Source organism: Chelonia mydas, chromosome 18 (genome assembly GCF_015237465.2).
Source record: "Chelonia mydas isolate rCheMyd1 chromosome 18, rCheMyd1.pri.v2, whole genome shotgun sequence".
In the NCBI taxonomy this organism is placed as follows: domain Eukaryota; kingdom Metazoa; phylum Chordata; order Testudines; family Cheloniidae; genus Chelonia; species Chelonia mydas.
The window spans coordinates 5,534,011-5,547,898 of NC_051258.2; the positions used below are offsets into that span (position 1 = coordinate 5,534,011).

A 13,888-nucleotide genomic window follows, 5' to 3' on the forward strand; every position below is an offset into this window, starting at 1 on the left:
AAGAATTTCCAAGGGTTGATTGCTTGTCTGTCCGAAGCAGCTGGCCTGAGACGCCCAGCAGTGGAGCCCGAGGTTGGTCAGGTCTGGTAAGAGCCTAAATGAAACCCAGCGGCCAGGAAGAGGGGAGATGGGGGCTTGTGCCTCTTTTACTGAGCTGGAAGCCTGGGTGCGGTTACAGGAACATGGCTGTTGTCGGGCTGGATCAGAACCAAGGTCCATCTAGCCCCGGGTGCTGCTTCCAGCAGTGGCCAGCAGCTGACGTGAGATAATCTGCTCCTCACTTAGTCTCATCCTGGTCTCCAATAGCTGGAGCAGAGGTGGGCAAACTACGGCCCATGGGCCATATCCGGCCTGCGGGACTGTCCTGCCTGGCCCCTGAGCTCCCGGCCAGGGAGACTAGCCCCCAGCCCCTCCCCTGCTGTCCCCCCTCCCCCCAGGTATGCCGCCGCATGGGCAGCGCGGTTTGCGCCCATCCACCTCCCAGGCTTTCCAATAGGCATGTCCTGCCGCCCTGAGCAGCAAGGTAAGGGGAGGGGGCGGGGGTTGGATAAGGTGCAGGAGGTCCTGGGGGGCAGTCAGGGGACAGGCGGTGGTTGGATGGGGCAGAGGTTCGTGGGGGGAGTGGGTTGGATAGGGGGTGGGGGGACAGGGAGCAGGGGGGGTTGGACAGGGGGTGGGGTCCTGGGGGGGCAGTTAGGGATGGGGGTCACGGGAGGGGGCGGTCAGGGGACAAGGAGTGTGGGGGAGTTGGATGGGTCGGGGGTCTCGGGGGGCCTGTCGGAGGTGGGGGTGTGGATAGGGGACAAGGAGCAGGGGGGGTTGGATAGGGGGTGGGGCCCCAGGGGGGCAGTTAGGGGCGGGGGGTCCCAGGAGGGGGTGGTCAGGGGACAAGGAGCTGGGGGGGTTGGATGGGTCAGGGGTTCTGAGGGGGGGGGGGTCAGGGGTTCTGAGGGGGGCAGTCAGGGGGTGGGAAGTGGGAGGGGGGCGGATAGGGGGCAGGGGCCAGGCTGTTTGGGGAGGCACAGCCTTCCCTACCCGGCCCTCCATACCGTTTCGCAACCCCGATGTGGCCCTCTGGCCAAAAAGTTTGCCCACCCCTGAGCTAGAGATTGGTTTGGAGCTCTGTCCACACAGCCAGATGGCTCTTTGGAGCGGGAGTTGTGCGTGCCCTGTGTCCCATGCTAGTTCCCCATCTCGTGGGGCTGGCTCGCTCTCCTGCCGCTGAGGGGAAGGTGATTCCTGGGGGCCAGGCCAGCCAAAAAAGACCCTAGGACCCTACTCCAGCCTGAGCCCAGATGTTTACACAGCCATGGAACAGCCCACGAGCCCGAGTCGGCTAGCATAGGCCAGCTGCAAGTGTCTAGTTGCTGTTTAGACATACCCTCTGTGTCTCAGCCCTCCTCTTAGTAAATGCGGGGAATCCCTCCTGTGGGGGGTGATGGGCATATTAAGCAGCGCACCGTGCATGTCAGATGTGCTTAGGGTGACCAGATGTCCCAATTTTATAGGGACAATCCTGATTTTGGAGGCTTTTTCTATATAGGCACCTATTACCCCCCCCACACACACACACCCCCTGTCCTGATTTTTTACACTTGCTATCTGTCACCCTAGATGCGCTCAGTGAGACCCTGGGGGAAGGCAGAGTCTTCTTGCACCTGGGTTTGCTATATCCCAGATGAGCGCCCTAAATATGGGGCTGTTGGCTCTTCTGGGGTGTCTCACTCTTGTTTTTGTGACCCAGAACTTGGAAGATCTCATTTTCATTCCCAAGCAAAACAAAAACAATTTTGGAAACCTCAGCACGTTATGTAAGATGGGTGGTTGTTTATTTTCCAGCAAACCCTAGCGCTGCGAGCCATCAATTCTGGTTGCTTTCAGCGGGTGCTGTGGGCAGCCAGGGTGGGGCCCACCCAAAGGTGAAGGCCCCAACTTTCAAACAAGTCCAGTGACTCTTGGTGCTTCACTTCTGGGATGCCTGACTTGAGGCTCCTTAGGGCTGGTGAGCAGCCAGCCCTCCAGCTAGAGCTAATGGGCGTGCCTCTGAAAAATCAGCCCCAAGTGTCTCCTGTTGGACACCAGGAATCGGTGGCTACCCTAGCAAATGTTGGCAAAGTGGTTGACCCAAAACTGCTGTGGCACAGCTGGGATTAGAACTCAGAGTTCCTGTCTCCCAGTCCTGTGCACGGGCCAGTCAGATGGGAGAAGGAGGACAGCAAAACGGTCAAACCTGCGTCAGCGCCCAGGCTTACGGTGCAGTGTAGATGTACTCTGAGTGTAGCGTTCGCCCATATGACGGAGATCCAACTGACCCTCAAGAAAAGCTTGGCTTGCTGTGCTAGGATCAAAGTACCTGGCAGCATCCAAGCGGCGCAGAGGTTGAGCCGTCTGCACAGCTGTCGACATCTGCCAAGCAGAGACTCTCTTCCCCAGTGTTTAAGGAAATGTGTGTGTTTCCTTCTTAAGAAACTCAATTTAATCATTTCCCCTGAGAGAAATTCCTGTGGCATGTGAATAAAAACAAACTGGCCTAAATTCCCTTCCCACCCGTTCCGACTGCAGGGAATAGAGCTGATGTGTTGGCTGCAAAGGGGCAGGAGTGCAGTGGGCACGTTTGTTTCCTTGCTTTTAAGCAGGGGCATACATTGAGCCAAGAAGGAGGGAATTTGGCTTTAAAAAAATCCCTGGATTATGTTGTGTATAAAAACACATGATGTATGTGTGCGTGTGCGCGTTGTGATTATCTTCAAACAAATCTGAAAAAGCCTTTGTCATCTCTGGATCATTTACTAAATTTGGGGAGGCTGGTAATCATTCCACAGCACCCTCTTTACAAGCACCCTTTAAATAGGAGCATAACTTACTTCCAGTTTAAGGCCCCTTTACTGCAGTCAAGCAGTGTAAAGGGGCCTTAGATCTGGGGTGCCCAGCATGAGACACCTAGGTCTGACTTTCAGAGGTGTTCACCAGCTGCAGCTCCCAGTGACTCGGCTGTTGGTCCTCAGACGCTCTGGAAATTGGGTAAGAAGTGTCTGAAGTTGGGCCACCGAAATTGGAGGGACCCCTGAAAATTCAGGCCTCTAAAACTAGTGATGAACCAAACCTGGAACCTTGCATCCACATCCCTGTGGAATTTCAATGTGTGCATTTGGAGTCAAATCCTTGGCTCCAAGCCCACTCTTATCTGGTGTCTAGGTTGGAGCCAAAAAGACCCGTTTTCCAGTTCTGTGACTACAATGCATCTGGGAAGGATTTTAGCCATTCAGCCATTTTAGGCTGAGTTGCATCAGCTGCTGAGAAGGTCTGTGCCATTGAGCATGAACCTGACCCCTAGCCTTGGGCCTCAGGCCCTGAACTGGAGTCCAGTGCTAGCATGGGTCTGGACACTGTCTCTTTGGCCCCTCACTTATCCTATAAAACGGCCATCTAATTCAGTAACTGTAATAAGCTTTGGGCTGAGGGGGAATACATCAACCTGTCCTCTTTATGATGCTGCTTGGTAAAGGCCAGACAGACCTTTCCCCGTCTTTTTATTAATTCTTGATCCCACTGTGGGACTTGCTACAGACTAGCAGAGATGACTAGCTGTCTGATCAAAGATAATCCCGTGAGTCCGAACCACCCTCCCTCCCTGCCATCTGTCCCCCTGTGGCTAAAGGATCCTGGCATCAGAACAAAGGGCTGATGAATTTTACCGCATGTAGCTGTGAAATGGAGCTTCTGTAACACAGTTTAACTGTTCCCAGGCCAGCAAACTTAGGGTCCAGCGTTCAGGGGATTTGCTCCTTGGATCAGTGCACCTCTAGGTCACTGGTTCAAGTCTAGCTTGGGTGGGTAGTGACTGAAAGTCTTCACCATCTGATGGTTGCGTGGTGGCCCCTATGTGAAATGAGTGACTGGTTTTGGCCCAGTTCATGGCAGACCAGTGTCTGTCCAGAGATACCATAGCTGGTGCTGATCGGCCCGTGGCTGGCAAAGAACCTGAGGGTTTAGTGGATATGGACAGTCACTCAGCCGCATGGCGATGGGCATGGTACCAATACGCAGAGCTCTCCTTTTGCCCATCAGAGTGGCTATGAGGGGCGAGACACGTTGGGAGCGGAGGGTCATTCTCCAGGCACCGGGGAGTGAGGGAGATGCGGGAAACTCCTCTTGGATCCTTCAGGGAAGTACTCAATCTCTGGCCTTGCTGATGGGCTGGGGCGAGCAGGGGTGGGAGGAGGCTGGAGTCCCACAGCTCCAATAGGTTTTTCCCCTCTAGCTGCTCCCCTTACAATTAGCTTTTGGGAAAGGCGCCCACAATACACAGGGTCTTCCTGCCAATACTCCAAAGACACCCATCTTCGGCTGGCCGCAGAGGACCCTGCAGGGAAGAGGGGGGAGCTGAGGTCCTGGATACGCCCCACCAGGGCGTGGCGGGAGAGGGGGTAGGGAAATAGAGACCTGAAGGTACCTTGGAGCCAAGCCAGCTGTGAGCCGAGGAGCTGGCTCGGCTTTCTGATCCAGAATGCGAGCCAGGCCATGGGAGCTTGGCTCCACATGTGTGAACCAGAGAATCCATGGAGAGGTGGCCAGGATGGATGCCAGCGTACGTGCGCAGGCTTGGCTCACTCCCCATCCAGAGAAGGAGGCAGAGCCAAGCTGCAGGTTTTATCCAGGCCCCCCCAGGCGGCTAGGTAAGAGAGCTAACAGCCTGCAGTTCCACTAATCCCTGACCCTGGGCCTCTGGGCCGGAAGGCTGTACAGACCCCGAGCCTTTCATCTTTCCCACCACAGCCACAGGGGGATTGTAAGTGCGGAGCGTGGCGGTTTCTGCCCTGTTTTCTCTACCTGGAAAATGACTTCCTGGCCTGGGAACAGCCCCGGACTTACTGGGAATGTTTTAAGGAGGCTTGTCCACCAGTCCCCCTGTGGGATCGCGGGCAAGTGGCTTCCTCTCTCTGTCGGTGTCCCCCTCTGTGAAATACGGGTGGTGCTGTTTGCCCGTCTCCCAGGGGCACGGTGGTTTAATTCGTGCGTCAGGGTGCTGTGAGATGCATGGACGGAAGCTGCTAGAGACGGGCAGGGGATTCTAAGGGCCGTGCCAAGGGCACTGGATCTTTCCTGTTAAGGCAGCGCAATGGGGCAGTTCCCTCTTCTGTGGGCCTGGTCGCATGGCCACCTCAACCCCCGCAGTCTGCTCCTCACAGCTCTCCCGGCAAGGGCTGGGAGTTCAGGTGGACAGCTCCACAGCTGCCCTGTGCCTTTTTACCCAGGGAGGGTGTGTGTGGTCTAGCGGTTAGAGCAGGGGCCTGGCAGTGAGACTTCCTGAGTTTCACTCCCAGCCTTGCTGCTGACGGCAGTGTGATCTTGCCCAAGTCGCATCCCTTCTCTAGGCCTGTTTCCCCATCTGTAAAAGGTAAAAAATACATTCTGACTTCAGCGAGTTGGGCGGGAGGGAGGCCTAGCTAATTAGTTTGTGAAAGGATCTGAGATTCTCCAGTGTGAGATGCCAAGAAAGTACACATCGTTCTCTGTTTAATTACACCTTGATCCCGCAGCCACAGATAAATGCGCCTGTTCACAGGTGTTCAGTTACTCTGGGGCGTAAGTATTTGCAGGATCGGTGCCCTAGTTCCTCCAGAGAGTGCTGGTAGGCTCTATGGTCCCAATCCGCCTATCCTGATTCCAGCTCATCCTGCTTCCTGAAACAGATCTGCCAAACCGGGCCCTGTCCCAACAGTTCTTCAATACGTGCAGGAAAGGAACAGGGGGATTATGTTGTCTTGGGTTTTTTTTTCTTTTGAGTGAAGATAAAGGAGAGGAAACATGAGAGGTGATATTAAAATATAAAACACTGGTGGACAAAGGGCTTGTTTAAAGCCCATGAAAGGAGCCAAGTGCAGAGCTAGGGGCCTCCTGCCGTGGCCCGGTGTGACACATGGCTTGCACATGCATGGCTCCGCAGCACGTATGGTCTGTATAGTCACCTGCTGCTCAGAGGTTCCCCAGGCATGGTGAAGAGGGGGAGGGGGATTCTGCCTTAAAGGGACATGATCCAGATAAACAGGCAAAGCTTTAAAACAACTTGACGATGCCTGAGATGGCTCAGACTAGAATCAACCCCCCACGTCCCGCCCTGAGCGCCATGCCATGGAACCAGCACTTCCCAGTTTACTTCCCATCTGGGATGCTGGTGGGCTGCTCTTTTGTGCTTGGCTCTGCTTGAAGCCGTGCGTGAGCCGTGCGCGCTCACTGGAGCATCCCGTCTGCCTCGGGTGAAGGCTGGGGCTCCTCCAGATTAACGAGCCTGCTATGGCCTTGGCTCAGAGGGTCCTCGCTGCTGCTGAGGAGCATCGTGTTACAAGTGAGATTAGACTGTCCATCTCTCCTGGGCTGCCCTTTCTTCTTCTCAGCTCCAGTTGTTCTGAGTCAGTTCTAATGAGGAAGGTTTACATTCGAATTTGACCTGCAAAGGGCTTGTGCCTATGCTCTGCTTCTTTACAGGGGATGAAGAAACCTCGACTGGGTTTTATTTAAGGCCCCGGCACCCCCATTTGTGTTTAACGTTAGAAAGTCTATCCATGTTTAGCCTAGACGTCTTCATGGTGGCTGGAGTATAGGGGGACCTGATGTCCTGATTTTATATGGACAGACCCGATATTTGGGGCTTTTTTTTATATATATATATATAGGCACCTATTACCGATTGTTCCCCCTTGCTGTCTGGTCACCCTACTGGAGTTGGAGTGAAATGAGGACATTGTAAGAGTGAAGAAAGTTCTTGAGAAAAGAGGACTTCTCATACGACTCTTTAAAACACACTCTGTTTTCGCTAACATTTGTTTCGTGTATATGCCCAATTAGCACTTTGGAGAAAGGAAGCTGTGGTTAAAAATGTGATCCCTCTACTCCTCAAATTAAAGTCCAGCCTTTGAGATGTCCAACAGACCCTCCAGAACAAAACTGTTTTGGGCTTTCTTTTTCTTTTTCCATAATAAAGGCAAAAATTCCAATTAAAAACTATTTCCGTAAGTCATCTACAAGTCCCACCCACTCCCCTTATTATTGAAATTAATAAAGTAAAATAACTAAATCCTGAAACTATTATAACTCTCTTTATACAGAACTGAATGTCCCTTTAATTCTGCATGTGGGATGTCATCCATTTTGAAATAGGATTCTAGAGTACACCAGTCCCTTTAACATTAGGTCCATCTCTTCTGAGGCAGCTTACATGGTTCATAAGCATCAGGGCTGGGATTTCTGTTCACATCTGCCCAGCACTGATTATAACTGGCTGTGCCTTTTCCCTGACAGGCTCTGTTCTGGGCTGATCGCAGCCCCTACTGACCTCACTGCTCCTAGTGCCTGCTGGGAAGGCAGCTGCTGCAGGAGAGGGATTTTGCCAACTTGTCAGAGGAAAGTAAACTTGGTAAGAAACTAAAAATGTATTTCAAATTCCTGCTCCGTGTGGTTAGCAGAACCTCCGTCTGAGTTGGCTAAGGTGGCTAGCTGTATTTTTGAAATATGTAGGCCAGGTTCTGGCCCCGACTTTTGCTGTCTTCGGCCACTCCAGCCATGCAAAGCAGAGGGAAAACCAGAAGAAGCAGGTACCTAGGCATTCACCTTGACTACTGGCAAGACACTGATTCTCTGTCTTGCGTCTCCATGTTAATAATGCCATATGAGAGGTACAAGGTGGTCTTACGAGACGCTGCATTTCCCTAGTGCTCTTCACTGGGGATCTCAAAGCAGTATCCAAAAAAACACTAGTGAATTGAGCCTCACAGGTCTCCCTCCATGAGATGGTAAGTATCATTCCCCCATTTTACAAATGTGGAAACTGAGGCATAGATGGGTGGGGCAGGGGGAAGGGACTTGCCCAAGGTCACACAGAGAGTCCAGAGCTGGGAAGAGAGTCCAGCTCTCTTGACATCTTGCCTTTTAGCCCTTGGCCTCTGCTGCCTCTCTCTTGTGAATCACATTTTGCTGCTCAGGTGAAAGGTGCTCTAGAGATGCAAAGTCTCCAGCTTACCTGTTCCAGCACTTGGGGCCACCCATGTGCTCCTGAAGATCACTGGAAGAGGAGGCTTGTGTGGGTGAAAGAGCTCCTACACTGTAGCCAGGCTATCAGCCCAGTCAACAAAGGAGCCTTTCATCACATTGCCTGCTCGCTATTTGATCTTCCAAGGGCTGAATTTCCTTTGGAGATCTAAAGAAAAATTCCCTCGCCCTTTCTGTGCACTTACTGTATCAGTGCACTGAATTAACCTGGCTGAGAAATCGGTTTTCATAAGCGCGGGCCTCCCCATGTTGCCATGGCTCTGCCTTCCCCTCCATCACGCAGCCTTGCTGGTTTCAGTTGCCTCCGATTAGATGCGATGGCTTATCCTCTCGTTAACGCATGGGGATCGATTTCCAGCACAGCATGCAAGGGGGATTTAGCTCAATGGCTTCCGACGATGGCGGTGGCTTTATCCCCAAATACTGTGCTGAAAAGCTCACTGTGTAAGTTTCTTCCGCAGCCCCTGCCCAGTGAGGGGGATGCTGGGTCTCACGGTAATTTACAACAATACGGATTAGTCTAATTGAAGAGCCATCTGCTGCCCCACCTCTCACCAGGGACGCTGATATCGGCAGGACTGAAGCTGCTGGCTCTCAGGGCAGCATAATCCCAAGGATGGGCTGTTCATGTCAAGGCCCCCCTGCTTTAGAATGCTCCCCTTGTCAATGGGAGCCAGGGCCCTCAGTACCATCCTTCTGAGCAAGTTTAAGAACTTGTGTCCCTTTTGGGATGGCAGCATGGTTCAGGACACCTGGGTTCTGTTCCTTGCTCTGACACTGACCTGCTGGGTGAACTTGGGCAAGTCACTTCCCAGCTCTGTGCCTCAGTTTCCCCACCTGGGAAGCAGGGGTAATGATACTTGTCCTCCTTTGTAACGTGTCCGCTTTCTAAAGATCTAAAGAGGAAAAGCACAATGTAACTACTAAGTGTCGTTACTATTCCTTACGTAAATCTGCATTAAAAGACCATTAAGATTGCAGAGTGAAGCACTTAGAAGTCAAGAAATGCCAATGTGAAGGCTGCCCACATAACCTTAACTCTGCTCCTTGTGCAAATGCATCATGCTACAGCCTCTAGTAATAGATACTTATTTCCATAGGACACTTGACTCATTTAGGGCCTGATCCAAGCCCACTGGAGTAAATGAGAGCAGGATGGACAGTGCACAGTGAATGAGGGTGCTGCTCAATATTTAATTTTTACTCTCAACAGTAAGCCCACTGTATCCTTGGGTCCAACGTGCATATCTTACATTACTAATTTCTGGTCAATACTGAGCTCAGCTGGATTTGAACTAGTGACTTTGCAGTACCAAAAAACAAACAAACCCCACAGTGGGGCCTAGTACAAATGCCCTGAGACATCCACTCCCCTTGTTTATGAGGTCATGGGGCCTTGGTGCCTGCGTATTAGGCATTCAGAGGCCTTTGAGTTTCAGGGCTGTAGAAAGGAACATCAATTATAATAATAGCTTGTCCATCTCTCTAACACTTTCCCTCTGAGTATCTCAAAGGGATTTACACGAATTAAGTCTCGTGCTGCCCTGTGAAGTAGATCGGTGTCATCATCTCCATTTTACAGGTGGGGAAACTGAGGCAGGGGGACCTGCTTGAAAATGGGTGCGGAACAGAAACCGGCCCTTACCCTGCTTTCATGACCAAGCTTCTTTCTCAGTAATAACAACTGTCTATAGAGAAGGGAGACGGGGACAGTGAGGAATGTGGTCTTTGCACCTGGTTTGTTGAGAGACCCTACTCCGGGACCCTGGCAGCACTTTGCTATTCTAACATTTTGCTAGACTCCCTTTGGAGTCACAGGCTAGTTTATTGGATCTCGTTCTGCACGGGTTGGTTGTTTGTTTTTTCTGATTTTCCTTTCCAGGAAAGAAGACTTTGAACGCCAGGGTGTGTGCAGCGTAATAGCGCTGTGTGTGCACCCACCAAAGAGGAAATCATTCCATCACCTCAGGAGCAGCTGGGCATTGCCTCCAGCAGCTACCCCTGCACACATGCCTTAGGTTGCTGGGAACAGGAGGAGCTCAGCATGGGAGGGGCTTGTCTGGGGGCGGCTCTGGGTTCACGTGGTGTGGGAGTTAGGCTGGGCCGTGTGGAATGCTCCCCTGGAAGAGAGAGACCAGAGAGCATCTGGAGAAGTAGAGAGAGCCATTCCTGGCTTTGTTTTCATTGCCTCTGTTCCTTGCAGAGTCCCCGATTGAAGATGCTGTCTGGGAAGGTGGAGAAGAGGATTGCTTCCTCTGTATACATTACCCTGGCCCCTCCCAGGAGGGACACGGTCATCCAGGGAGGTGTAAAGCCAGAGGTGCATCAGCCGAGCTCAGACCATCCAAAGGAGGCTACAAAATCTGATGGGACCCACCAGCCCCACGTGTCACCACCACAGAAATTGTCCAACAGCAGCCGCCAGGCCGGCAAGCAGAGCAGCGGGACGCTGGACAGTGCTGGGCACCCGTCTGGAGTGGCGGGCTTGTCCAATGGAGGTAAGATGAATGCAGTGGACAGACTGCAGTGCAGTGCAGTGTGTTCATGTAGCAAGCTGCACAGGGCCTGTGAAGGCTTCAGAGGGAGAGTGGGTCGTCATTGACTAGAAACGGGCTCCCGCTGCACAGCTGGGATCCAGAGCTGGGTTCCAAACAACCCTGCATTCAGGAAGGTTGAGTTCAGAGTCTTGGGAAATGGCCTCGTTCCCAGCAGGATGGTTTCCTGCCTGAGGGCCTGGGAAGCTCTGTGCCGGGGGGGTGCGGGGAGTGAGCCGCCGCTGGGAGGCAGGACAGGTGGTGGTCTTGTGTGGGGCAAGTTCCTGCCTGAGCCCGAGTCTATTCCCCTGGCCTGTGCTCCCAGTGTGACCCGTCATCCCCCTGCTGCTGTTCCTTGCTTCGAGCTTGCAAGCAGGTTGTGTCGGGAGTGCAGGACAGGAGCAGGGAGGCTGGCCAGCTGGCAGCCCCAGCAGTGGAAGTGAATTAGCTCCTAGGAGTCCTAGGGGGCAAACCACCATTTGGGCTGGGGGGCTAGCGAGCCGAACAGGAAGGGGCAAGACACCTGCTTGGAAGAGGGAACGGAAAACGGAGGCGAGACCCATTCCCCTTCGGTGTGTCAGTGCAGATCGCTGGGGCAGAGAACAAGGTGGAGGGGCTGAGCCCCGAGCCTTCCCGTTGACTTCAGGGGGTTTTGCATCCGGCCCTCAGCACTCACGGGACATGCTAGCCGTGGCTTCCCAAGTTTGGTCCCACTCGGCCGGGTACGTCCTCGGGCGGCTCGCCCAAGCCTCTGCCTCTGCTGTGGCAGCCACGCTGCTGTTTTTAGTGTGCTGGCACTTGTCTGTGTAGCCGGGTGGGAAGCCCGCTCCTAGCTGCCATGCAGACAGACTCTGAACAGCCACAGAACTCCCCTGGGACCAGGATCAGGGCTGCCAGAGGGAAAGGGGGTTTAATTTCCTTGAACATTGAAATGCATGAGTTCAGGGTCCCCAGCCCATCTCCCTCACACCCAGCCCCCAGCTGGTGACTGACAATGAGCCTTCCCAGTCGCACCCATCGTCCTGGCTGCCATCTGCTTTCTGTCACTGATCGGTTATCAGCACTGTTTGCAGCCACCAGCCGGGCTGCCTGCTGCATGGTAAAGGCAGTTTGCTTTGTGGGCAGGTTGTGTGTTGGTTGCAAGTCAAACAAACAGCAGGAGAGGAGATTTATTAGGGCCTTTGCTGAGAAGGAAGCTAACAATTAGACTTTGCCCCCCCTCAACCTACCTGTGCTCCCAAGCTCGAGAGACATTTTCCTTTGAATAAAATAGTGGATTCTTTGGGGGAAGGCCTTCGTTTCCCCCAAACAAGCCATGGCCCCATGCAGCACGGGAGTGGGAATGCACGATCAAAGCCCAGCTCAGCACAGCACACCCCTTCCCCCTCAGTATCTCCAGGTAAAAATGCAGTGGGCACCAGCACAGAAACCGGTGGGGTTCGTTCACCCATGTCTCCCCAGGGCAAACGTATCGCTGAAGTTCCTGTTCCGAGCGCCCTGGGAATGCGAGGCCCCTCCCGACTGGGCACAGCTGGGCACTCTTGTTAAACAACCCATGGGCACACACGACACACCTGCCGCACACAATCTGAGAAACATGCCCACCAGTCACTACCCCACGAAGTCAGCCCAGCAGCTCCACCTCCCAGCTAGGTACGCGGGCTGCTCACGTTCCTCCCATCCTGCTCCTGCCACGCTCCTAGCAGCTCGGTCCCCTGCCAGCAGCCTGCAAGCACCTGTCCAAAATTCCCCCTGGCTTTGGGAAGTAGGTTTTTCAAGACCTGTCCACAAAGCGGCCATGTGGGGCAGTGGGACCAGAACCAGGACACGCAGGCCTCTCCTGCTTGATCTAAAGGAGAGCTCAGTTAGCTGGAGCACAGGCCGCCACTGCTGGAGCTGTAGGATCACCTCCATTAGCCCTCAGCAGTGGCCTGGCATATGTCCTCTCCGAGGGTGGCATGTGCATTGCCAAGAGCACGTGCTGAGGACACACTACAAGGCTGCAGTATTGATGGTGCAGGTTCAGTGATGCTGGGGCTAATGCTGCTTCGGACACAGAGGAGAGATCAGCTAATCCCAAAAACCCCTCGATGCCCCAGCGAAATGTCCGGGGCGCCAGAGCCATCACTGGCGGGGACTAGTTCTGATTCCTTCACTGGAGCTGCCCTGACTTACCTCAGTTGAGGGGCAAAGGGACTGGGATCCCACCCAGCCTTTACAAAACCAAACCCTGACCGATGAACAAGATCAAACCCACACCTGGCGGCGCCAATCCGGCATAAGTAACCAGAAAACCTGGTGCCCAGCCATGGCCAGCCTAGGGCTGCAGAAACGCTTGCACCCTTTCCTGGAGTGATTTCTTTTATGCTTTAATGAGCATTTGTTTCCTCTTGATCCCAGCAGAGGAGCCTTGTTTTCTAGATGCTGGCTCCTAGCTTTGACGGGCAGCAGGAGCGGAGCTGTGGTGAACACATGCTCTATGCAGGGGAACTTACTTCCTTACTTTTCTCAAGCCAATTATCCAACACCACTAATGCTCCTGGGGGGGGGGGTGCTTTTACAAGAGCAGGACTCTCCCTTAGTAATGATCAACTTTGTTAATTTCATCCCAGCAGAGATAAGAATGGGCCCTTCAGCTCTGGGTTAGAAGTGGTTTCATCACCCAGGGCACCCTTGGTGTCGCTGCTGCCTGGAGACTGTTGAATGCGAGACACTTTAGGACCATCCAAGAATCCTGGGAAACTTGACCAGCACCAAGGCCTGGGTCAAGGGGGGCTTCCAAACACGGCTTTCCCCTCTGCTGCATGGAAGTGGAGGCCATCTGCCTGCCCCTGTGGAAGCATCCGTGTGTCTAAGGCCAAGGTGGGAGGAAGGGGGAGATTGGGCAGGCCAGCCAGGAGATGAGTGGGGCAGGGCTGGGACACACACACACTATGAACACACACGCCTGCCAGCCCCAGGGGTAGGTAAGGGATTTTAATCTCCCGGGCTGACAGTCTGGCCCTGTTTAACCTGGTGTGATTCAGTCTGAGTTAGACCCTCAGGACCCTCTCGCTCAGCATGTGAGTTCCTTATACACCCTACTTCATGCCAGACTCCAGCATTGTCCTTGCTTGTTTCAGGTTTCTCCTCCTTTCCTCGTCCTGTCCTCCCTGACGTTTCCACAGGCTCGGACCCAGAGAGCCCCCTGCCGTCTCCTCCGCCGTATCTTCTGTCCGATGAACTTAACGCCCCGTCGGTGGAGACGCTTTGCCCTGATCTGCAGAAGCTGCACATGAGCTTACCTGTGAGCCGGCAGGTATTGATGG

General features: G+C 53.6%; 1 protein-coding gene across 5 annotated transcripts in view; it reads left to right on the forward strand.

Annotated features, from left to right (window-relative positions):
* FBLIM1 (filamin binding LIM protein 1) overlaps nt 1–13,888 on the forward strand; it is a 46,031-nt gene that overhangs the window by 14,162 nt on the left and 17,981 nt on the right. For 4 of the 5 annotated variants that reach the window (XM_043531875.1, XM_037881261.2, XM_043531874.1 and 1 more), the window contains exons 2-4: nt 7,300–7,414; nt 10,250–10,544; nt 13,703–13,878. In XM_043531875.1, the coding sequence (XP_043387810.1) occupies nt 10,265–10,544; nt 13,703–13,878 (456 nt within the window). In that variant the 5' untranslated portion in view covers nt 7,300–7,414; nt 10,250–10,264. The remainder of the gene's footprint in view (nt 1–7,299; nt 7,415–10,249; nt 10,545–13,702; nt 13,879–13,888) is intronic. The other variant, XM_043531876.1, reaches the window with a different exon arrangement.